Here is a 26,775-nt window from a genome sequence, read left to right on the forward strand (position 1 = left end):
TCCCAACAAGACCATGAATTACCTGAGTGACCTTGAGTAATTCATATAATCTCTCTGGTCTCAGTTTCCCCTTCCATCAAATGAGGAGGTGGGACCTCCAAGTCTTCTTACAGTCCCAATGTTCTGTCCCACTAGTGTTAATTGTTAAGAGGGAGACCTGTCTTCAGCCTCTATTCTTATGCCTCTTTGGGCTCCCTCTTACACTCTAAATTCCTCTTAAATCTATGGCGCCAGTCCTTTCTAGTCTCTGCCTTTTGCATTCTATGCCGCTGGCTCTGTTGTCTCCCTCTACACTATCTATTGAAAGTCCAGAGGCCAAGGGGTGTGTTAAGAATGGTACAAGCTTTATCACAGAGTATATTCCCACAGCAACCATGGGGTATATTATTATTATTAGGCCCATTTTACAAATGAGAAAATCAAGGCTCAGGAGTTTAAGCAACTTATCAAAGGCAGGGAATTCAACACAGGCTCTTCCCAGATGCTCGTAATCATTACAGGCTGCATTACCTTTCCAACCTTTGGCTGTACCTAGTTTGGGTCCTATCATCTTATGACCCTGTGCCGCCTGCTTATCTCATAAACTACTTTGTATTAATAACGTCGTGTGTTCCTCCTGCCAGGTGGTGTATGTACAAATTAACCAGGGACTCATCATGTCTGAACCAACACAGAACTCGTGATGGGATTCTCAGCCCCTGCAGCTGGTAGGTCAGCGTGAGATTCAAGATGGGCAGAGCTTAACTACATCTTTAAAATAACAGCACGTGGTCAAATAGCTACTCAACTTCCACATGAAGCTGCTGGAAGCTACCACATTCAATTCAAGCCTAAAGTCTGCAAGCTTCCTAGCTGCCATAAACCCACTCATAACACCACGGAATGGGAAAGGGCTAATAACTTGGGGGTCAGACAACCCCAAGTTTACTCACTGAGTGAATCTGGATGGATTTCTTAACCTCTCTGAGTTTCTTTTCTGCTAAATGATCTCAGGTAAGATAGCCCAGCTGAGCTCCAGGTTCCTCATCTGTAAAATGCGGATAACATTAGCAATCTTCAAAGGATATTCTAGGGATAGAAGGAGTGCCTAGTCTATAGGCGAAATAGATTAGCCTTTTGGGAAAGTAAGGGAGCCTGGGGGATGGTCGAGCTGTTACCAAGAATCAGGGTGGCCTAGACGGGAGAGATGGAAATCAGTTAGAGGTTCACTGGATCTCAGTGCCTGCCAAATCTGTGAGGAACCATTCTGGTGAGAGCTGAATGCCCTGTTATGGCAAAAGCCCTAGACTGATCTGACCCCTGACTCCACTCTCCTAGGCCACCTGGCAGCTGTTGCTGGAAGCACTCTTTTCAGGTGAAAAGTTCCCAACTGAGCCAAGTGGTAGAGTGTCATCACACACCATCTCTCACCCTTGGAGCACGCTGAGGTTGCTGGGGTAACTGAGCTACTCTGGGCTTTCCCTATGGGATTCCAAACTTCTCTATCCTTACCCCGCTGTGGGCTCCCTTCAGCCTCACATTCTGCGTCCCTTGCAGAGAGCTCTTCCTCCTGCCTCAGGAGATCAGAGGGGAAATGGGACGAGAAGGAACTGACCTTGCAATTGGACCCCAGCATTTTATTTCTTTACCTTTTTATTTCCTTATTTATGGCACTTTTCCATCTATGGAGTACATTCCCTTATAAAATCTCCCTGTGTTTACTTCCATTCTACTACATAGTTCCTCTGACCTCCTCTTGTTTTTACCCTTTAAATATCTGTTGATGGTTCCTTCTCCACATTCCCCATTCAGTTATTAATGGCCCACAAAAACTTCCTAGCTGCAATCATTTACTGATTAATCTGCACAACAAACCAGAAAGACAGGTGGTATTAATCCTTCGTTCTACAGAGGGAAACCAAGGGGAAAAGCGAGGTTAACTCAGTTGCCCAAGGTCAGTGGCTAAACAAGATTATAACCAGGATCTATCCTGTCTTTTATTTCTGTAAACGCTTCCCACAGGGTTACCCCTTTACAAATCAACATTGTCAATGCAGCGAGATCATTTCTGTGTTGAGATTCAGTTGTCACAGAACAGTTTAAAACTGTCAAAATTCAACCCCAAATAATTTTGTCTGCTAATAGTTCATAAATACAAGTTGCTAAAATGAAGAGATAATAGTACTTGAAAGCAAATTTGACAGATGCAAAAGAGGAGTGAGAAGATCTGGATTATAGGCCCAGCCCTACCACAAGGAGACTCTGCGAAAGTCATTTAATTTCTCTGTATCTGAGTCATTTGTAAAAATGAGATTATGCCGAATGATATTTAAGATATCTTGCTGTTTTAAGTGAGATGACTGAATACCTACTGAAACAGCACAAAATATAAATCTCCAATATCCAATGTTGCCAAGATCGTGGTAAAATTGGTATATTCAGTACACAGCTACAATCCCCTTGGAAAGCAAGATGCCAATGTACAGCAAGAATCATAAACAATTTCATATCCTTTGACTTAGTAATTTAACTCATACAGTATTTTACCCTAAGAAATAAGTCAATAGAAGCAAAAAAGATGTATACAAATGAAAACGCACATTTCGGTGCTAGCTTCAGAAGAAAAATTGTTATCAATTTAAATGTTCATTTTTTAGAGGGATGTCTTATTAAATAAAAATACAGAACAATACAAATGTCATACTGCTATCAAAAAGGATAAATATGGAAGTTATGCAAAATCAATTAAAATCTTACCAATACTATCAAATGAAAACAGACAAAAGTAAAAGAGCAGATATGTACTCTGATGTCAACTTTATAAAAAGGTGGACAGATGTGCAAGGTCACAGGAAAACTCAAAATAGTTATGTTATAGTTAGGCTCATCGTTTTTAAAATATTTTAACTGTTTTTAATGAATATTGTTTTCCATTAACACATATATTTTATCACTTAATTATTTAAAAATGTCTCAAACCTTGCTTTAGTTTTATGGAAAAATGAATTTTCAAGTTTCTGCTTAAATCTCCCGAGTAATTTTTGTTGGCTGACACATTATTCATGACATTATTCTTGAGGAGTGATTTTTACTCTTTATTCTGTAATTCTTCAGTGTCTTTGGAGATTCTAAAATCTCAGAACCCTTACACTCCTTTCCCTCGTCTAAGAGGATTCCTAAAAAGATCTGTCATCTAATCTCGCTATGAATAACCCCATGACTGCCTTGTAATGCTAATATTTGGCAACTGCCTGACCCAGGAGTCAACATTTTTCCCATAACCCCGACCCATGGGTGCCTCTACAGAAACCACAAAGTTGCTATTACCCTTTCCACAGAGTGGAGGGTGGTTTCGTATTCCAAATTTTTGGAGCTTTACAGCAGGACATCTTATCTTTTCAGGGGTCTTAGGACACCCTTCTGGTTCACTTGGGAAAGCTGCCCCCAAGCAGCCCTGTGCTAGGACCCTCCCTTTATATAAGGGCTTTTACATCCTCCTTCATTCCTTAGAAATGGTCTCTTACTAGTAGGTCTTCACTCATAATATCTGGGAAAGATTGCAGAGCCAATGAGTTAAAAATATGATTCTACGTCTCATGTGTGCCAGTGAACGCCCTCATTAAAGCAGAATGAGTGAGATGAGATTGGTTTCAAAGCTTTCCATCCCTTTGCCCCAGAGCCACCGAGGCCAGGCACTGAAAGGATGCACAGTAAAATTAAATATCTAAAAATTCATCTTTAATTAACAGAATTGGATTAAAGCTAGATACCACCGCATTTCATACGAGAAATGGCTGAGCTGGCTTCCAAGTGCTCTAATTCAATTAGGACGCAGTGAGTGACACTCGGACGGGAAAGGTTAATTGGGGGCGCCAGAACGCAATCATTCCTTACCTAACCAGTCATTAAACTTCTTAACCTCTGAGGGCAGTCCCAGCTCGGTGAAATCGCCTGTGTGGAGAAGGATGTCCCCATAAGGCATCTGGATACCATCTGTTCTGGAGTGTGTGTCTGAGATGCAGACAAACCGCGTGTGGCCCGCTGGTTTTGGAGTGTCATATGGGATGGGGTCGACCCTAAAGTAGACATAACAGATCCCATAACAGTTAAACATATTAGAACCCTCGTAATTGTCATCGCACATACATATTGACTGTTATCCGTGAACACACCCAGACAAACCGATGCAAAGACAGAAGTGCCCATTGTAACAAGGAACACTTCTGGGTGCAAAGGAGACAGCATCTCCCGTCTACAAACCCACTGGGCAAATTCAAATAGTCTTACTTACCTGGTAGGAAAATTAAAAGGCCAGACTATCTTACACGTAGAGTCAGAAATAACTCAGGAAACTGAGAGAGTGATTAATGGTGAAGTTTAGGGATATTGAACCCAACTGGGGAAGTAAAATGATGCTCCTTTCTCTCTCGTCATGCTCCAATTGATCCCACTACTCATTAGGAAATGGATAACTAATTTATTCTTCCTTAAACATGCATAACTTAAGCAATGAACTAATTTATGAAGAACATTCTGCACATGCTTTGCCAACTGAGATGTGAAGAGACATAGTACTTATATTTAATTTCCTTTCTAGAACCATTCAACCCCTTTTATCTTCTTGTTTTCGCAGGGAGATTCACAAATCAAATTGTGGGGATGGAAGGTGATGCCGAAGTAACAGGGCTTTTTAAATAAAACACTGGATGTTCCAACAACTCTGTCTAGCTCCTTCTTTACCACCATGAATTATCTGCGGTCCCAGTTACACCTTAGGTTACTTGGAATGCTCAAATGCCTTGGGCAAAGATTCTATTCAGTACAAATAGCAAACCTTTTAATGGGTGTGTATAGATCTACATATGCATTAATACATGTACAGTTTTAGAGACCTAAGCACTGTGAAATTACCACTAGGGCACAAGAATCAAAAGGCAAAATGATCCACCCGAAGCAAAGAAAGTGAAACAGAACATTCTCATTTAATTGAGTGTAACAAAGTGTGCTAAATAAACTTGGTAAAGAAATGCAAATCTGACTCTTCAAGCATACAGTTTTAATTATTTAAGGGGTTTATAGCAGAGTTAAGGGTGCTTTAACTATATTAACTCTACACTGACAGCTTCCTGTAATTTCTCTGCAGGAAGATACACTTACTTTGGATTATGGGTGAAAAGAAGTAGTTACCAATGCAACGAAAAGGTCACAAGAGAAGCAAATACACAATGTGGAGATGAGAGTGTAAAACGTTAAATGAGGAACAATATTTCATATCACCGCCCCACCCTGGGTCATTAAAATGCAGCAGAGAACACAGGGAAAGCTCAACACAAGACTCCCTGTACATGTTGCCTCTAAAGGCTTTGTTTAATTTTTTGTCCCTTTTTCCACTTTTTAAAAAAGAAACAATCTGTTTTAACAATGGCAATTTTCGTGAAGGAAATAAAGACATCAGTATACAACCTGGATAGTCCTGCATTTCTTTAATGGTTAACCTTTTAATTTTATTTTATCTTTGTCAGAGAAGAAGGAAAGTAAGGAAGAAGAAAGGAGAGCTGGAAGAAGACAGAAAGGACGGAGGGACTGTGAACTGGTGAATGCAGTGAGTCTCACTGGGAACCCAAAAAGAAAGTTTAAGTTCTGCAAAAAAAAAAAAAAAAAAGGATTTTTCCTGTAAAGGTTAGAAATTAACAATGCTGTTATCATGGAGAAAATTCACTAATCTACTGAGATCTCATGAGTAACCTGGAAACCCTCCTGATTATATCCAATGTTGATTTTTTTAAATATATATAAGGACATCCCTGGTGGTCCAGTGGCTAAGAGTCCGCACTCCCAATGCAGGGGGCCCAGGTTCGATCCCTGGTCAGGGAACTAGATCCCACATGCCGCAACTAAGAGTTCACATGCCACAACTAAAAGACCCGCATGCCTCAACTAAAGATCCCACATGCGGCAATGAAGATCCCGCGTACCACAACTAAGACCTGGCACGGCCAAATAAATAAATAAAACTAAATAAATATTAAAAATAAAATATGTATAAAAATGTTTGTCTGCCTTTCCGTTACTGAGACTCTATTATATTCGGTCTCAGTGATTCTAATTGTATCAATTGATATTGCCTATCTTCTAAAAGTAGTTTTTCCAGAGAATGAAGGACTGTTCCCTGCCGCAGCAGACTGTGTCACCCTCTGAAAGTGATACGTAATATTCTATTCTTATACCTAAAGTTAAGATACTCGCTAGAATGGGACTGTGCACATTTATACTGAAACTACCAACATCTGAATGAAAATTCATCAACCACTGGACTTTATATGAATAAATTCAATATTTATATATCTTTATTTTCCAGTTCAGTTCTCATCCTGATGGTAAAGTATAGACAACCCCGTTTCTTTCTTTCCACAACTCAGCTAAGCTATGGGCACAACGACTGCATAAAAATCCTTTAGGAGTCCATCTGAATTTATCAGAGGGACATCAGGGTCATCATTTTGAATTTATAAAGCAGAAAGGAGCACAGATATATGCTATGAACCTCTTCAGTTTAGAGAAGTGAATCATCATGTGGTACATGATATGTTTTTTAGCTCTCTGCTGGGCGATCACTTTCTATGACTATTGAAACACCAGTCAATTTTTGAGTGGCTTCAACATCCTTCCCCACCTTCCTGCCTCCTCCAGAGAAACACTCAAATGTCCAACATCATTAACAGTGAAATAAAGGCCAAGGGATTAAAAAAAAAAAAAAAAAAAAAAAAGAGGGGAGAGGAAGAAGGAAGAAAAATGTGTCTTGTCAGCTTTCAGCTGAAATAAAACAATGAGTCAGAGGGACACAGGAGGGCTGAGAGGGCCCATGCATCAATACCACCAACCTAATGTCATCAAAGAGAAACAATTAGTAGATGTCGGGGAGAGATATGGACGGTTGACTCAAGGTAGAAGATTGGGGAACTGGGGGATATAAAGATGCAGATGCAGAATTTACAGACATCCCCTGACCCAGAGACACTGATGTTCTTTGTTACGCACAGGACTAAGTACAGGAAGACAAGATGGTGCAGCCTGTCAGAGCCACACTGAATAACATGACAAGTATCACCTGGGGGGTCATAGGAAGGAAGGCATTTCCACCCAAAGACATTCGGAGCTGAAGATAAGATATCTAGTAGAGTAGGCAAGTTGCCATGGATATAATGAAAGTTGAGACAACCCTAGGGAAACGACTATTTCCAAATTGGGCATTAGGTAAACGACTTGAAAAAGGCAAGACAGCCTAACATTTTCCTGTGAAAGCAAGTTTAAGGGAGACCCTGACTGCTATGGGAAGATCTACCTGTTCACATTGTGGTAAGACCCTCCGCTGCATTTTCCTTCTTAGTTAACAACCTCACCGCGTACTGCTTATGCTGCTGACTTCTCACATGACCTAACATTTTCCCTAGGGAATCATGTCAAATATCCTAGCAAGTGAGTCTCTTACCAAGGCAATCTAACCCCCAGAGCTAGATTCAAATAGCAGACTGAGATTTGCACGTACATCTGAGTACACCCAGGGGAAAACAAGATGACATGGGAAGATGAGAAGAAAACACAGCATCATAAAATCCCAGAGCTGGACAAAACCTTAGGGAGCATCGGGTTCAATTCTTCATATGAAGCTTGAATCTCCTCTATCCCTTCCCTGCCTAGCTGACATAAATTTTCTCTCCAGCGTTTCCTGAGAAGGGGAGCTCCTGAGTCCCCTCTCCTCCCCCAGGGCAGCCCATTCTGGTTACTGATAGCTCTACTTGCTAGAAAGTTTCCGATCCAGAAACTCTGAGAAAGCTGAGCATGGTCCAAAGTGACTTGGCCTGGAGCCTGAAGACTGAGTAACAATTTGGCCGAGTTATTTGTTTCAGGCAAGTTATTTCATTCTTTTAGCCTCAATTTTCTCCTCATCTGTAAAATGGGACTAATAACGCCTAGTCTATTATATTACTATAAGGATATAAATTGTCAGGCACTAGATTGGCACACAGCACATGCTCTGAAAGTAAAGATGCAGAATGACGTAAGGGTGGGGCATGTTTGGCTATAAAGCCAGACAATCTGGCTCAGAATCCCACTCCACATTCATTAACAGTGTGACACCAAGCAATGTGCTTAATTCCTGTGCCTTGGTTTCCTTACCAATAAAATGAGTATACAAATAGTACCTGCCATGAGGTACTCATAGGACTGCCATGAGGATGAAAAAGAATAATGTGCAAATAGTGTACTCAAGAATAATGTACTTAGAACAGTGCCTGACACACAGCAGACAATAAATGCTAGGGTTTTTGTTTTGTTTTTTTAAATTCAGTGGTAATATTTTTACTACTATTAGTAGTAGTAGTTAGTTTCTCTGACCTCCATCTCTCCTTCTGTTATAAGGAGATAATAACAGCTACCACACAACTTGGTGAAATTAAAGGAGATCACACAAACAACAGCCAGCACAGCACTGGGCACATAATCCACAGTCAATAAAAACATTCGTTTCCTTCCTGTCACTTCCTTCTTAATCCTAGTTCTGCACTCTGAAATAGCAAAGAAGAATTCAGTCTCTTTTCCGTTTGATAGTTCTTCAAATATTTGAGGACATGTTTTACAATCCCCTGAAATCTTCCCTAACCTAGTTGAGCGGCCACATTTTCTTCAAGTTTTCCTTGCGTGATAGGATGTCAAGTGCCCCCAGAATCCTAGTGATCTCCTGAATACAAGCCGATTGGTCAGAACCCCTCCATCTATAGTGTCAGAATTCATGGGCCACGTGGATTCCTGGGCCAGTGAGCTGTTTATCCGAGACAAATGCTAGTACAGGCGATGGAGAACCAACAGAGCTGGACGCCCTGGAGGACTTTCCTAGGGGAGGCCTGAGTTAACATCTTAAATGGTTTTCCAATTAAGTCTCCAGGTTTTGTGCCAAGCCTCAAATCTTGTTCTTAAAGCTTGATTGTCAAATGTTTATATATCCCATGGCCTATTCAAACAAATAAAACATTCTCATTTATTCCATCTTGACCCCTTAGAGTTTTTTACCCACAAAAAACTAATATGATAATATTATTGCTTCCACTATGGAATCCTCTTCTGGCCATATTTGATATTTTTTCCAATAACAAATGTACACAGTGTTGCAAGTCCTATTGACAGATCTTCAGAAAAGCTGTAATCATGTGGTTGGTTATGACATGGATTTCTTCTTTAGGCCGAGAGTGCAGTAAAAGCCTATGTACACAATTAGCTTATAATTCAGCGTCAGGATAGACTATAACCCTTACAAAACATTTTAACAGGATTTCTATGCATTTATCATCCCCCATTCCACTTGAAAACCCCAATGTTGTGCTTATGCATTCCACTGACTTTAAAAAGTTTTCGAATGTGACATTAAAGCTTTCATTTTTACCCTGAAAGTTCAGATGGTGTGAGAGTTAAAATTAGGTTTGTGATGTTACACCATCCGCCCTAGACATAAGAATTCAGTCCCTTCTCCACTTGACTGTTTGATAAAGATATGCAAAACCTGCCAGCAAAACAATGAATAAATAAATACCAGGCTTAAGTTAGTACAGTGACAGAATTTTTAGTTTGGAAGGGCTTCAGAGATGATCTAATCCTGTGTTTCTCTTCTTTGAATATCCTCTTCACAGTTTTTGCCTTTCTGTGTACACTATTACTTAATTTTTGTTAAGCGTCTTACAGCTTTTACACAATTTTTTTTTTAGTTTTGCCCTAAACAGTATCATCTATGAAGTCATGACGTGGATACATGTTGTATTTTTCAATGACACATTAAAAGAAATACGTAAGTATTAACATTTTTTCAGGTTTGTCCACTCTAAAGAACTAGAACTCAAGTTTTCTAACTTCCAATTCACTTCTCTTTCTACCAACTTAATTTAGGAACCGAAAAATGTATCTGCACTTGGAGAAAATGACGATAAAAATTATAAAATGAGAGCAAATCAACCACCTAAACTCTTGTAGCCATTAATATCTAGTGAGACTGCTCAAAATTATTTGAATTCGTTGTCAAAACTATCCAAGTTTTAGGGCTCCATACACTGACACCCTCAATTCTTATGTACATTGTCCAGTTGAATGGAGTCTCTTAAAACTTCAAAAACTGCACGTTATAGTTCATAGGGAAAATAAGCAATATAAAATTTGATTTTTAGAATATTGGTAAAGATAAAGAGTGTTCCTCATGCTCAGAGATGTCAGGTCAGACTGATTGTGAATGTTTCCAAATACAGGTGTCGTTAGAGGGGCTACTTTAGTCGAGAGACAAGCCTCATTAAAAAGAGCTCTGGTTGTGGTGTCCAGGGCCTTCCTGCACCCCAACTACATTGGTCATCAATTAGCTATGTGACCCTGGGCAAGTCACTTTCCCTCCTATAGCCTCTGTTCTTCAAGTATGAAAAGAGGGGCAGGACCAAATGATGCCCAGATGACTAGCTGCTTCGTTCCTACACCACTAGGAATCTGTGCAAGACCTCAGAAACAAGTCCGTCTTGCAAGCAGCTTAAAACTTGTTCTTTCTCTTTGCAATTTTACTTTCTGGTCTCCAGACAATGCAAAGGTGAACACAGTCCGGACCCATCCAAATATAATCAGTATTAGCCAGACTTTACATATAAAGAGAAGTGAAACTGCAATTTAGGACCATAGATGGAGCTCCCAGGTATTTCCAGTGTAAAAGAGAACAAAGAAGCCAGAATCCCAGTTACCACAATAAAACAAAAATTAAAGGATGTGGGATTTAAATAGTTCCTTCAGAAATGGGGCTGTTCTTGTTTTTCTACAACTCTGAGCTGGTAAAACTCTCCCAGTTTAGCCATCATGCCCCAGAACAGTAACGGTGCTGAAACACAGTAAGGAAGCATAACAGAACCAGATGCATAAATATACTCACATTTGTACCGAGGGCACTGCTTTCCTTTAACTGCTGAACTGCTGTATCATCACTGTTCTACTACCAACTAATTAGAGCTAACAAAGCCCACTGCACGGAGTGTGCCTCGTGTCTCATCTATTTTTTCCTAGTACAAAAGTACAGCGCTGACATTCAATGAATATTAAGTGGTAACAATTTAATTCTTCGCGCACTGCACGCGATAGGAATTCCTGGTCCTTCTGTTGGTCCCACTGGAGGGCTTTTGGTGCCCGTCAGGCCAGCTACTGTAGGAGCCACTGAAGTCTCTCAGATGGCATATGGTTGGGTCATAAGTATCCCACTGGAAATGTGTTGTCTGGGGTTAAATGTTTCCTATTCTTTTAACCTAACAACCAGGTTAATCGGCTTACACTTCTGGATACTGGCTTTGCATTTGAAAAAAAAAAGGCACGTGACACTGTACTGAAGGTCTGTCACTCTACACAGTCAGTAAGGTAGTCAGTCAGGAACGATTTCTTAAGCATCTACCTACATGCCAGGTGCCATGGCAAGTTCTAGGAAGACAAAGAAGCAACAAGGGTGTTTCCTTTAAGGATTCTGCAGTTGATCTGTCAGTTCATGACAGGCACACCTCAGAGAGATTGTGGGTTCGATTCCAGACTACCACAATAAGGCGAATATCACAAGAATTTTTTTGGTTTCCCCGTGCATATACAAGTTATGTTTACACTATACTTTAGTCTATAAAGTGTGCAATAGCATTATATCTATATAAAAAAACCCAATGTACATGCTGTAATTTAAAAAAAATTTGTATTGCTAAAAAAATGCTATCATCTGAGCTTCAGTGAGTTGTAATCTTTTTGCTTGGTGGAGGGTCTTGCCTTGATGCCGATGGCTGTTGACTGATCAGGAGAGTGGCTGCTGAAGCCTGGGGTGGCTGTGGCAATTTCTTAAAATAAGACAACAATGAAGTTTGTCACATCGACTGATTCTTCCTTTCACAAATAATTTCTCTGTAGTATGCAATGCTGTTTGATAGCATTTTATCCACAGTAAAACTTCTTTCAAAACTGGAGTCAGTCCTCTCAAACCCTGCCACTGTTTTAATCAGCTAAGTTTATATAATATTCTAAATCCTCTGTTGTCATTTCAACAGTCTTTACAGCATGTTCACCACGAGTAGATTCCATCTCAATAAACCATTTTCTTTGCTCATCCATAAGAAGCAACTCTTCATCCATTAAAGTTATATCATGAAATTGCAGCAATTCAGTCACATCTTCAGGATCCACTTCTAATTCTAGTTCTCTTGGTATTTCCTCATATGCAGTTATTTCCTCCACTGAAGTCTTGAACCTCTCAAAGTCATCCATGAAGGTCGGAATCAACCTCTTCTAAACTCTTGTTACTGTTAATATTTTTACCTCTTCTCGTGAAACACAAGTGTTCCTAATGGCATCTAGAACAGTGAATCCTTTCCAGAAGGTTTTCAATTTACTTTGCCCAAATCCATGACAGGAGTCACTATCTGTGGCAGCTACAGCCATACAAAATGTATTTCTTACAATGACTCCTTGATCCACAAACTTGAATGGATGCTGTGTTAGCAGGCATGAAAACAACATGAATCTTGTCGGGCATTTCCATCAGAGCTCTTGGCTGACCAGGTGCATTGTCAATGAGCAGTCATATTCTGAAAAGAATGTTTTGTTTTGTTTTGTTTCTGAGCAGTAGGGCTCAACACTGGGCTTAAAATATTCAGTAAACCATGTTATAAACATAGGTGCTGTCATCCAAGCTTTGTTGTTCTATTTATAGAGCACAGGGAGAGTAGATTTAGTATAATTCTTAAGGGCCCTAGGATTTTTGGAATGCTAAAGGAGCACTGGCTTCAACTCAAAGTCACCACTTGCATTAGCCCCCACCAAGAGAGTCAGCCTGTCCTTTGAAGGTTGAAGTCAGGCATTGACTTCTCCTCTCTAGCTATGGAAACCCTAGATGGCGTTTCTTCCAATATAAGGCTGTTTCACCTACATTGAAACTCTGTTGTTTAATGCAGCCACCTTCATTAATTATCTCAGCTAGATCTTCTGGATAACTTGTGGCAGTTTCGCATCAGCACTTGCTGCTTCACCTTGCACCTTTGTGTTATAGAGACATCTTTCCTTAAGCTTCACGAACCAACCTCTGCTAGCTCCAAACTTTTCTTCTGTGACTTCCTTACCTCTCTCAGCCATCACAGAATTAAAGAGGGTTAGGGCCTTGTTCTGGATTAGGCTTTCGCTTAAAGGAATGTTGTGGCTGGTTGGATCTTCTATCCAGACCACTCAGCAATAAGGCTGTTACACTTTCTTATCAATTCATGTATTCAGTGGAATAGCACTTTTAAATTCTTTCAAGAACTTTTCCTTTGCATTCACAACTTGGCTAAGTGTTTGGTGCAAGAGGCCTAGCTTTCAGCCTATCTTGATTTTCGACATGCCTTCCTCACTAAACTTAATCACTCCTAGCCTTTTATTTGAAGTGAGAGACGTGCGACTCTTCCTTTCACTTGAACACTCAGAGGCCATTGCAGGGTTACTAACTGTTGTAATTTCAATACTGTTGTGTCTCAGGGAATAAGGAGACCAGAGGAGGAGAGAAAAGGGGAATGGCTGGTTGGTGGAGCAGTCAGAATACACAAAACATTTATCAGTTAAGTTCCTCTTCTTATACGGGGCATGGTTTGTGGCGCGCCATAACAATTACAATAGTTACAACAAAGATCACTGATCACAGATCACCATGACAAGTATAATAATAATGAAAAAGTTTGAAACATTGTAAGAATTACCAAAATTTGACACAGAGACACAAAGTCACCAAATGCTGCTGGAAAATTGGTGCCGATAGACTTGCTCAACGCAGGGTTGCCACAAACCACCAATTTGTAAAAAACACAGTATCTGCAAAGCGCAATAAAGTGAAGCACAATAAAACTAGGTAGGTATGCCTGTCTTCAACAAATGTTTATTGGCCTGCCTGATTCCTGCTCAGTCATTTAGTTATTTCACAGGCATTTGTTAAGCGCCTTCTCTGAACCACAGATTGTGCTAAGTGCTGGGGAGACAGCTAAAGCCAAGTCCCAGATGGTCTCTGCGATATGTAAACAGGTGATTTATGAAACAATTTGCAAAGTACTATAATCAAGGATGTGCATGGTACTGTGGGGTAAAGGAGAAAATGCCTGGCATTGCTTGAGGGCTAGGAAGGACAGGGGACATTACAGTGGGCATGGAATACAAGGTAGAGTGTCAATTTCAAATGCCTGGGACAAAGGATCTTAGGCTTAGAAAGAAGAGGCATGAGAGTGGCCTAAAACTGGAATTTGAACTGGGATTTAAACAAGCACAGGACTTGGAAAGTCAGGCAGAAAAGAAGGGCTGTCCAAGGAACAGTGGGCACTGCGTGGAAACACTGAGCTTACTCAGGGACCTGTGAGTAAAGAGGCATGGCCAGAGCAGAGTCACTGTGTCAATGAGCAGTGGGAGGTTTGAAAGGCTGGTGGCATTGGGGATCACACCACAGAGAGCCAGACTGTGGGACCTGAACCAGTCCTGGAGGCTGTGGAAAACTTCCTCCTCCTTCACTCATTGAAAGGTGCAAGGGGCCACAAAGAAAGCTGGCTTTAGGAAAACTGATGTGGCCCCTGCAGGATGTGAGGGTGATGGGGATGGGGGTGGAGGGGGGCATTAAAGGAAAGGAGGCTGAATTGAAATTAACTGTAAAAATCTACGCATATGATGATAAAGCCAAGCCCAGTGAAAACAGAAAGGAGAGGATATGAAGGAAAGGCAATAGAAACCTGATGATATTACAAACAGAAACTACCATGAGTATACTGTAAACGAGGACTGGAGAAGTAGTCAAAAATGAACTACAACATCCTACATGATTACAGCTCCTGTAGCTTCATCCTGTCTCCATTTTTTATCACTAATCTGATGCTACAGACTGAGTGTCTGTGTCCTGCCCTAAAGTTCATATGTTGAAGCCCTAATACAATAGTATTTGGAGGTGGAGCCTTTGGGAGGTAACTAGGTCAAGAGGGTGGAACCCTCATGAATGGAATTAGTGGCCTTATAAAAAGAGACACAAGAAAGATGACCTTGACAGAGCAAGAAGGCAGCCATCTACAAGCCAGGAAGGGGGCTCTCACCAGGAACTAAATTGGCTGGCACCTTGATCATGGGCTTCCCAGCCTCTGGAATCATAAGAAATAAATGTTTGTTGTTTAAGCCACCCAGTCTATAGTATTTGTGATACCAGCTGACTAAGACATCTGGATACTGACACAGAATTTTTTGGCTGAAAATAACGATGGTAATGATGAGGAGCAACAGCTACAGTTTTCACTTCGAAGCCAGGTACTATGTGATGCCCTTCATCTGGACAGTGTTCATTTAATCCCTACAGCAGGTAGGCCCTGTCTTTCTCCCATTTTACAAACGAGGAACCTGAGACTCAGATTAAGCAAAGGCACAAGGCCAGCAGGTGGCTCTGCCCCAAGCTGACGGCTCAGTGTCTGCTCTGTCATCCGCCAGCTTTACAACCTCCTCTTACACAACACAACACACAGAGATAAAAGAGCAGGTTCTGTCCTAAAATGGGGCACACAGTTTTTTTAATTAATAATTAATCATTACAATTACAACCTCAAGAACAAAATATGGGTCATTTTTGAACACTGGATCCACCTGAAAATATGTCTTCAACTGGCCAGTCCAGTAGAAAGAATGTTAAGAGACATAAAAAAACACAACCATTCACTTTTTAAATGTTGGGGGGATATTCATGAGAAGATGTTGGATCTAACTGATAAAAAGGGGGTTTTTCTTGTATTAAAACTCTGCCAAAGGAAACCAAATTCTATTGTCTTCGTCTACTTTCCACCTCATCAAAGCCAAGTTTTCCAAGTCTTAATGTCTCACAAGTAGCTGTTAATGGAATTCATTATTTAGTTAATTGCACTTATCAGAAGTGCAGATAACTTCATATTTGCATGGCTAATGGGCCTTCTTAAAAGTGTGTAGCCAGATGTTGGGTTTTAATGGTCCTTAATGTTTTTTCCAACTTTGGGTTGAGTTTATTGACTTACTTTCAAAATATCAGTTGTCCCTAAGGCAGAAAGACCATTTTTAGCTACATATGGGACATCATGTAAGTCTATTTCAAGACAACTGCTTATTTGTAAGGCAACTTAACATGATGCCAACATCTAAAGACCTTTCAAAACTAATCCAATACAATCATTTTCAGACTCAATATATGTTACTCTGGAGACTGATTCGTGACAATGAGAGAATGTTTTTACCTTACATCTTTATCTTCTGCTGAAATAGCTAGTCTACTATTCAACCATAGAAATTACATAGTTCCCACACAATGGTAGAATCAATAGGGGACTACTTCCCTCTCTGGCAGTGAGTACTTACTACCTTGGTAGAGTATTTCACAGTTAACATTTCCCCATGGTTATCTCAGGGTTGGTGTATCTAAGGTACAGACCTGGTGGGTAACTTGCCCATGATCACCCAGCTAGTACGTGGTAGAGAAAACATTAAAATCTAGGTCTGACTGCATATCCAGTAGTCGATTTACTTTGAATAATAACAAAGGGAAATGCCCTCTCCCATGTTACAACTTCAGATTAGCACTGGCCAACCTCTGCCCAGGTTTCCCTGTTGAGTGACATTGGCAAGGTCTACCAATAGGTATGACTAGCAATTAGTCCTTCACCCCAAGCTTCTGAATTAGCCATTTTAATCATTTTAGTCCAGGGTCAGCAAGCTGTAGCCCAAAGGCAAAATCCAGCCCAGTGCATGTTTTTAGAAAGAAAGTTTTAGTGGAACACAATTATATTATTTGTTTAAATATTATTATGGCTGCTTTTGAGCTACAACAGCAGAGTTTCACAGTTGTGACAGATGCCATATGGCCTGCAAAGCCGAAAATATTTACTATCTGGACCTTAACAGGAAAGTCTGTCCACTCCTGATTTTGTCACTCAACATTTATTAAGCAACAACTACATGACACTTTATTACTAATAATAATACCTGAAATTTAGTAGTATCTACTATGTGCCAGGGGCTTTTCCTGTATTATTACATTTAATCCCCTCAAGATCTTTCTCTGCAGGATGCATGTGTGTGTGCCTGTACACACCTGCCAAGCATGTGAACTTTTTTGTATTCCTTCCAAATTTTATTCAAGGTCACACAAGTAAGCTTGGTACTTTGGATTCAGAGCTTATCTAAACCACGAGCTTCTGCCCTTTGCTATGTAATACTGTTTCTCAAAGGTATAGGGAAAAATTTAAGACTGGAGTGAGCATCCTTTTCATGGAATGATAAAGCCTCTAGGCATTATATGATCCCACAGGGATATAGGCCTTAGTCTGTGGGCTATTATACAACTTTGTAACTTGTAGATAAGTGAAGGCAATGCAAATAATTCTTATCTACAGATGCAAATAAATTCTGTCCAGTGGAGGTTCAATTGACTCCCCCTCCAGTTTTGCATCCATTTGTGAATTCGTTTCAACATTCTTTTATTCCATATAAATTTGTGGTCCTCCTATAAATCTGTTATAACAAATTTCTTGGTTCCCTTGTTTATTAATGAGGTATATAAATTTTTTAACAAGTATTCATTTTATATCTGTGTGAGAGTCAGAATTTTTAAGAATTATTCTTTTACAAGGGTTGTCATTTTTACCATCTTGAACCTCACATTTTTGCTTGGGAGGGCATACATACCAAACTGTAATTGATGTGACCATAAATCACATATATCTATGTAGGTCCGGGAGTCATTTATGTCACTTAGAGAATCAACAAGGCATGGGTTTAGGCCATGGCTCTGTCTCTGCCTAGCTTTGAGACCCTGGACAAGTTACTAAATTTCTCAAAGCCTCAGGTGTCTCATCTGTAAACTGGGGATAATAACAGTAGTTGCCTCATAAAGTTGACACAAAGATTAAATGACAGTTGCTTATAAAGGGACTGGTGCATATTAAGTGCTCATTAAGCGTTAGCCATCATTATTGAGAGTGTTCCAAGAAAAGGATTGATGGAAGGAATTAGTTCTATTTGGGGATGGGGAGGGCTTCACGAAGTGGGTATATTTTATCTGCGTCTTGAAGGGGCAGTAGGAGTTCACCAAGCAGAGAGCTACGGTAATGTCATTCAACATAAAAGGAACACTATATTAAAAAAGAGAGAGAGAGAGGTAAGAAGGTGAGGAAGTGAGTCAGAGGGCCGAATTTACAGGAAGGTAATTCCCTGGTAGACACTGCATTTCTAAGGTGACCTAAACTTTCCTAAAATTGTTAAAGCTTGTACCTCTCTACTTCACAGTGGTGTAAGGATTGCTAAGTCAAGTCGGACTGCATTATCCAGTTTCCAATTTTCACAAAATCTGGACAACGAATCATCATGACTACAGTTATGACTACTCCCCCAGTCCAGGTACCCATCAGGAACAAGTGGTTATTTTATTCCAAACTTTATAAAAACACCAAAAGGTACTAGCTAAGACTGACTGAGCCCAAAGTACAGGCCACATTTTATAGAGGCCAAACTTTATACAATGTACTTTTAACAGTTAGCTTACATTCAGTGCAAACACACACACACACACACACACACACACACACACAAAGATCTCCTAAACACCCAAGGAGATAACACACAAATCCAATTACACCCTAGTCCTTATCCTGGCCAGATCCAATTTCTTCCAGTGCCTGGTTATATGTCATTTCTACATTCTTTTATTGGTCTCATGATAGTTCACATATAAAATTACCCTGTTCTATTTCAAATCACTGACTTTCCTGGATACTTTGGATAGGGAATAAACTTCAGCTAATTCTCAGGTCTGTGTCAACATTTGCAAAAGTTTACGAGAAAGTCTTCCTTCACCTTGTTTGCGTAATACTGTCTGCTCCTTTTCACACCTGCATATACCCATTCAAATGCTAAGCTGTAGAGGGCGGTTATCTGAGGTGTGCATTCCGCAAAACTGCCTATTGTAGTGCCCTACCGGTCTGCTAAGACTCAGGCATGTCAGCTATCTCTTTCTGCTACAGCAATGATGGATAAGATGAAAAGGAAGTTAGGCCACTTTAGTTTTCTGGAAAGAAGATAACTTCCTCAAAAAGCCTTCGGCTTTTAAAAAAAAGAAGGAAAAAAAAACCTTACAGGTACTGCCTGTGCCCTGTGAGATACCATCCCACCCCCAATCTCTGGAGGTTCTGCTGTGTGATTGTTTCAAGCTCTCTTCCTCATGAAGAGGTGACCATGTGATCACTGCCGTCCATAAAGGCTGAAGTGAGTGTACTTAGCTAAAGGGCATTGCAATAATTTTTCTCTTCCACATGAGAAAGTTAGTCTTGCAAATTCTCTGGCTCACTGCCTGTTTTTAAATCATCTTTTAGGGAGGGGTGGCCAAGGGGGCATGCTAAGTTCCAACCAGTCCCCTTCTCACTCCCATATCAATTGCTCTTGAAAATAACAACAATAACAATAATAATAATTAAAAGATGGTAGTTGCAATCAAGCCTTCAGATTTGCTTTCCAGGCAGTGCTAAAGACTTGATATTTTAATAGGCAATGCCTCCAAATGCCCGTTGTAGGAAAGCAGTCTTGGCTGACAGATTAAACTTGATTAAGGTTGGAGCTGGCACTGTTCTGTACAGACGTGATTCCTGTTGGAATCTAGGGTGAGTGGTAGCCTGAGAAAGTCACTGAGAGCATTTATAACCCCCAACTACAAAGCAGTTTCTGATTCCAAAGAAATTACTGCGTCTTTCCCACCCATGTTGTAGCATGTCACCATACTGGGAAACACGGTAAGAATCATGAACCCATCTCAATAAGGGCAGCGGGACAGGAAATATAATTTCTCTTTGTCCTGTAGCCAACATTTAAGAGTCAGGACAAACAAAGAGTAATTAAAATGTTTGCTACAGGACCTGCGGCCGGGCAGGGATTTGAGAATAGCCAGGAATTTTGATGTGAGTTTGCCAAAGCAAAACTTCTCTGAGTGTGGCTGGCAATTTAGCACACAGATAATTTTTATAAATTGGTCTGAGGGGGTATGGACCAGCTTGCACATATCTACACTGGATGCTTCCACAGCTTGCCAGGCTGAAGAAATGGGCTGTTTTGTTCTTTTTCTCACTCTCAAGTGAAAGAGTAAACCTTGGCCAGGTCTGTCAGGGAGTTCCCTAATAACCAAAGGCACAACCCTCACTGGGGAAAATATGCAATAAGGCTTCCCACAATGTCCAGTTCGGGGCTGGCTTTTTCTTGATAAGAGGTCACAAGGCAGGCGAATCTGTGAATAATGCTGCTGGGTTTCTGGATTAAAGCTTTTTTTCACAGGAGACTGAGTATAACTCACTCAACTTGTTCTCTGCAAACTGAACTCCTGTGGGAAGTTCCAGTTGCAACCTAAACTCAAGTCAACTACTTTGCCCCTTCTGATCTGCTTACTGTTCCCTTCATCTTTAACTTGTATGTTGGTACAACCCTTCACACTTTTTCAAAAAGCTGCTTCATGTATAATCTGATTTCATCCTCACCTTGTAGGTAAAACAGACAGTGTTATTATTGCCACTGGGGCCTAAGATCCAGACGGGTTGAGTGACTTGCTCACGACCAACGTTAGCAGCAGAACTGGCTCCAGGTTCCATGCTTCCCAACTCCCAGTAACAAAAAAAATGGCTCCCATCAGTGAGTGCCAGGCACTGGGCACTGTGCCTGAATTTTATGAATATTACTTCCTCTATTCCTTGCAAGAACCCTATAAGGTGGGTATTATTAATCCCATTTTACAAATAAGAAATACTGGGTTAATGAGGTTAAATGATCTCCCCAAGGTCAGAGATGCCATAAATGGTGAAGCCTCAATTACAAGAGGTGTCTGTCCAACTCCTGGCTTATTCACTATTACACTGCCTCCCAGTCCAGTACTTTTTTTCTATACAAATCCAATGTTAAATTGAAGAAATACAAGTTTTCTCTAGATCTGAAGATTTCAAATATTAGGTATAACTTTTAAACACCTAATAAGCTTCTGAAATTCGAGTTTTGTCCACTTGGTATTGTCCAACAGAAAATACCCTGAAAACCATAAAGTGCTATCTGTCATCAGGTGTTCTGACTGGTCTACATATCATTCACATCCATCTCTTAGTTCATTTGAAAGAAAAACAGGTAGTTGAATATAAATTCCTGCATGAAATTTACTAGAATCGCTCATAATACTTTATGAGTATAATAAGTTCTCGAGACAAACAGCATGGATCCAAATCCCAAATATACAAATGGACAATCTCTGGAACGTGGGCAAGTTATTGAATCTCATACTTCAGTTTTCCCACATTTACATTAGGGGTAAAAATACCTCATAGAGCTGTTGTGAGGAAATAATGAGAACGCACTGAGTACGGTGTGAAGGACCAATAATGATCATAATTAGTATTGTTTTGTCATTATTTCTGTCTCTACAGAAATTTCTCAGGATAGCCCTAATTTCACTAGGATGACAAAACCCAGTAGTCTGCTTAATGAATTATTCCAACTTTCTCTTCTGTATGGATAATAAAGCAGCCTGCACCCTAACTGCGAAAGAACATACCATTTTGTGACTCATAATTCAACCCTATCTCTTAAAATTATTATTCACCTAATACTAATAAAATTGCCAAGTCTTCTAGGTCATCTCAATACTTGTGTCAAATAGGTGTTATTTTACACAAAGTGATGTGTTAAATCAGTCAAATAAGAGTCACCTGAGAAACCAGAATCACAAAGGACAAGCAAATTTCCCTGATCCAGAAAGGCAAGTTTCCCCCAAATATGAGAAATTATTATTCTGCTGTTAAAAAAGCCTTTATCCTCCTAACTGGAAAATATATGCTTACTAAAGTCACAAATAACTAACATCAACAAAATTAAGAATATGTGTATACAAAGCAAAGAAAGATGAACCCAGCTTCATCTACCTAAGAATTGCTACTAGTAACATTTTGGCCTCTTTCCATTTCATCTTTTTACTATGCATTTTTAAAACATAATTGGGATCATTCTGCATTCAAAATGTTATATTCGGGGATTTCTGGGCTCCACTTAAATCATTATAACATCAGCATTTTCAGTGTTACTGCAGACTCTTTATAAACGTTTTCACTGGCTGCAGGATATTTCATGGGTTAGTTTTGTCATAATTTTCTTAGCCGTTTCCCGTTGCTGAACTCCCCCTAAAGGCTTTTAAGCTGTCAAGCCCAGACAAGATTTCTAGACACACAGCCCTAACACTGGGGCTGCCTGTGCTCATGAACTGGGCCATTTGGGGCACTAGCTATATAACTTCTCGCCATAAGTGAGAAACACCGTGAGTCCTACTCTTCAAATGCCAACAGACCAGGAGTTCAGTGATGTGTGAACCCCAAATGCCAATAGTTCCGGGAAAAAAATGACAGCAACTCCTCTAAGATACATAAAATCATGTTCTGGACAGTCCTGGCCACCCACGGCGAGCCCAGGGACGAGCACAAACACTGCCCACCTGTGCATTGCCTGCTCCAATGCAAGCACAGGGCACATATGTATCTCCTTTCCTCTTCTTCCCCTACACAGTTTATTTCCAAAAATCACTGTTCCATCACCACTCAACACCATTTGCCGCCAACTGCACCATCAAACCTACTTTATAAAGTAAACTACCACGTTCCTTATATTGTCTTTCAGATAAAAAAAAAAAGAGAGACGCAGAAAGCCAAGGCTTATGTAGTAAAAAAACAATGTAGATCTTGCTTAGAGTCACATAATGTAACACTGAAGTCAGAAAACACAAACATCAGGGCTCACTCACTACCTCCATGCTCGCCCACGACCATCATCTTAAGATCCAAAATTCAGTGCCGTGCCTTTCAAATTTGGGAAGGATGGTGTGGTCTCAAGAAACAACTTGTGAGTTACATTTGCATTTCCTACAGTTAAAAAACAAACCAACACATATTTTTGTCTGAAGCATTTAAAGGTTAAGCAAAGAGAAGACAGCATTTCTTTCTGTAGATTTCTAGGCACGGCAGCTGGAATTTTGAAAATCTTCATTGTTCCTGTTAAAAACAAGATCGAGACACAGGAAAGAAAGTACTTCAAGTTGAGAGTCAGGGTGGTCTCATGAAAAAGAATGGACTTTGTAATAAGAAGAGCTGGGTTTGAATCCTGATTCAAGCCTCATGAAGGAAGGATCCGTAGCCACTTCAAAGTGTTCTTTGAGGGTTAAATATGGTATCTACAACTCCAAGGACCATCTCCGGCACAGGTTTGTCTTACATTGTAAGGATTTCAGTATTACTGACAAGAAAAGCCTATACAGCAAGGAGGAAGCTGTCAGGTAGATTACACTGACCATTTATGACCATAAATAATCAGAAACATAAGTCAGGACTTATGAGGACTACTGCTCCTTTTTTTTAACCTTATGAGGCAAACTAAGAACTAGAGAGAAAAAGCACACCCTTCTCAAACTTCTTGGCTTGTCTTGGGGCACCTTAACTAACATAGGGTCCTCCAGGCATTTTGTGAATTTCCCAACAAATGCACAGCAAGGTTCCCTGTCCCCAGGCCAGTTCTCTCCCCAGAGCTATGGCAGCTGCATGCCCACCACTCAGCTCAGTCCCAGGCCAGGCTTCTGGGCTGACCCTGACCAACCCTGACCATAGATGGCATCCAGAAAATCCTAATCCATTCCTCAAGCAACTCAGGGACAAGCCACTTTGGCATCTCCCTCTGCTTTGCTTTCCACTTCAGTTCTAGGAAATGGGCTTCTCCTCCTTCCTGCCATAAGCCCTTATAACCTACAATTCCAGGGAATGCAATCCATTTGCCCTCACTCTGTTCCTTTAAGGCTGGGTTCCTATTTTAAAATTTCTTCTCCCAAACTCAAGAATATCCACTAGAGATTTGCCACCTGCTGCCACACCTTTGGGCGGGAAGATCCCCCACTTCTGCCTTCCCTTAAGCCTGGTCTCCCTTACATTAGTGCACTAGTATACGCTCCTCACAGCCACAGGCCCTCTCGTCCCTTCTAGACCTGCAGCTCACACCAACCCCAACATAGAGTCTCCAGGACTCCACAGCAATGCTGGACTGAACAATCTGGCCTCCTCCACCATCCTCCTCGATGCCATTGTGTACGACAGCAGAATTATCATCACCTATTTAACTCATTCCAGAGGACAGACCATTCTCACTGAACTGCATATTTCTTTTTTTCACTTTGGAATTTTCTTATTCCTCTCCGTAGGAATGACGTTGAGTCCAGGTCCTCTGACTTGGTCATTCGGCCATAACTTAAGTCACTTGGGAGCCCCATCACTCCAAACACCATCTCAATATTGTCACTCTCTGGCTTGTGTGACATCTAAAGATATACTTGATTTACAGATGTTTTGGCAGTTTGGGGGACCTATACTACATCTTACAGATAAGAAAACAAGGCTGGAGAGACTTGTCCAATATCAAAGCGTGAGTCAGCAGCCATTCTGAAACTAGTGGCTTGCTCAGGCCACTGATATATTCTTAGATGAGTGTGTCTAAGAACCAGTGAAAGAAATAAATCCTTGACACACTTCTCTGGAATCTCAAATTCTTCATTTCAGTCAGTAAAAGGCCCAGTCTCCACATCTTTATTTCATACTTCCATATCAATGTGTTCTTTGAGGAAATCTCTGTCTTCAAAAGGCCCCCAAATGTACTTAGAGGTAGAGAAAATCTTTTTCTTCTTAAATGCTTATACTCAGTTTTGGGTGTTTAGCTGAATGAGTTAATAGTCTTGAGCATTCCTTCTGGAATTACATGACTTGTGAGTGTAATGTTTCCATTTGTACCTCTCTTTGCATTATCTTCCAATCCACATAGCATTTGAGTGGAAAGTCCAGGAATACAAGGAATTCTGAGTAACTTCAGACTAAAATCTTAGAATGCTTGAGATGCAAGGATCCTTGAAGACCATCTGCTCTAACCAGTATTAGTTCCATTTTACAGATGAGGGCACTGAAGCCTACACCACTTGAGTCTCAATCCAATATGATTTTCTCCATGGATTCCCCCAGCCTCCTAATAATGAATTCCTCCATACTTGTGTTTCTATCTGAGAGAAAAAGTCATCCTAGGTCATGCTTCTCTACAGAGCCTCAATCAGTGGAACTATTCCAAAAATATGTTTGTGGATCTTGATTGTATTTATTTCATGCTTCTTCATGAAGAAGAAAACAGTCAAAATCCAAGTCTTTAATCTGTGGGTCTATCGCTGCCTCCTTGACAGACTAGCATGATGCATAGACTCAGGTAAACATGTTTCACTGACCAACTGTGAAACCCTGGTCACTCTGGGCGGCTTCTTTTAGCCTTGGTTTTCTTATCTGCAAAATGAGAATAACACCACCTACTTCCAAGGGTTATGGTAAGAATTAAATAAAATAATGTATTAAGGCAGTTAGCACTTACTGGGTAGACAATACGCACTCAAAAGAAGGTAGCCATTATTTTTTATTATTATTATTATAATCTCTGTGGATTTTGTCTTGTTCTGTCTGGTTTGCTCATTTTAACTGGTTTCCTTGGTCTAACGTAGACTGTCTGCCCTGAAGCCCAGAAGATCTAAGATGCCCTGAAGGAGAGGGGAAAAGGGTTCCCTAAAAAGAGTGTTTAACCAAGCAAAATAAGACAACAAAATGAAGAAAAAGCCATCAAATGGAAGATAATCAAAATAATGAGGGTTAGTTTTATACTCTAGGCTATGACAAATTTTGATTCAAGGCCAATACAGATCATTAGTGTGCATTACATTGAATTATTTTCCCCCATAATAAATTTATGAGATTATCATTTCAATTTGTTAAACAGTCCCAGACTCAAGCAGTTTGCTTGCCTGGGACATAGCATGAATTCAATAAATACTTGAATTAGTGAATGAATAAAAGAATGACCATGCCAAATAAGCAAGTACATATTAAAACTCTGAGACCGTTGTATTCGCCATTCTCTTTATAAGGTTAAGTGAGTTTTAGAATATTTCTGTCTTAACTAGAGGTATCAGTATGAACTTTTTGTTGGAGACAATGTATAATTTTGTATAATCAAAATATAAGAATTCAAATATATTTTTGGAAATTTATATGTATTTTCACTTATTCGTGACTCTTGATAGCTCAAGGCAGCTATTATGTCAAGACAAATTATTAGCTTTCACAATTGTATAATAAACAGAGCTATAATTCATGTTCATTTGGAAGTGTTCTTCCCTAGTTATTATGAGATTTAACATACATATATAGCCAGCTAATCTATTACGATTGTTAGTTTCCTTCGAAAAAAATGGCTACTTGTTAAGTAACCAATCAGTAAACATCTCTAATCAACCATCTTGGTCACCTAAACAGAATGTGCAATTATTTCAGTCTGTAAGCTGATAGACCATATTTCCCATTTACATAGGATCATTTGGATCAGCTTTCTAGTAGACAGTCTAGTACCTTTGTAGACAAGTATAAGGTTGCCGTAGTACTATTTATATAAAAACTCTTGGGGGCAACCAAAGAAGACATTTAGCCTGGTAACTCTAAAGTGCCCTGTGGCCAGAGTGAGAAAGTCAAAATTAAAAACTCACTGATGAATTTTATTCCTTGGGCACCTTAAGGACTTCACCAGGAAGGTATGAATGAATATGTATGAAGATGATATCTGTAACTGGAAAACAGAACTCTTTCCTTATATATCCATGAATTGGCTCCAAAGACAACC

The 26,775-nt window shown here is 40.1% G+C and overlaps 1 protein-coding gene across 5 annotated transcripts in view; it reads right to left on the reverse strand.

The window, feature by feature from the left end:
* The window catches only part of MPPED2 (metallophosphoesterase domain containing 2), a 173,756-nt gene that overhangs the window by 121,065 nt on the left and 25,916 nt on the right, over positions 1–26,775 (reverse strand). For 4 of the 5 annotated variants that reach the window (XM_059931302.1, XM_059931306.1, XM_059931303.1 and 1 more), the window contains one exon: positions 3,874–4,055. The exons of the other annotated variant lie outside the window; for it this stretch is intronic. In XM_059931302.1, the coding sequence (XP_059787285.1) occupies positions 3,874–4,055 (182 nt within the window). The remainder of the gene's footprint in view (positions 1–3,873; positions 4,056–26,775) is intronic. 5 annotated transcript variants of the gene reach the window in all.

Source organism: Balaenoptera ricei, chromosome 8, assembly GCF_028023285.1.
Source record: "Balaenoptera ricei isolate mBalRic1 chromosome 8, mBalRic1.hap2, whole genome shotgun sequence".
In the NCBI taxonomy this organism is placed as follows: domain Eukaryota; kingdom Metazoa; phylum Chordata; class Mammalia; order Artiodactyla; family Balaenopteridae; genus Balaenoptera; species Balaenoptera ricei.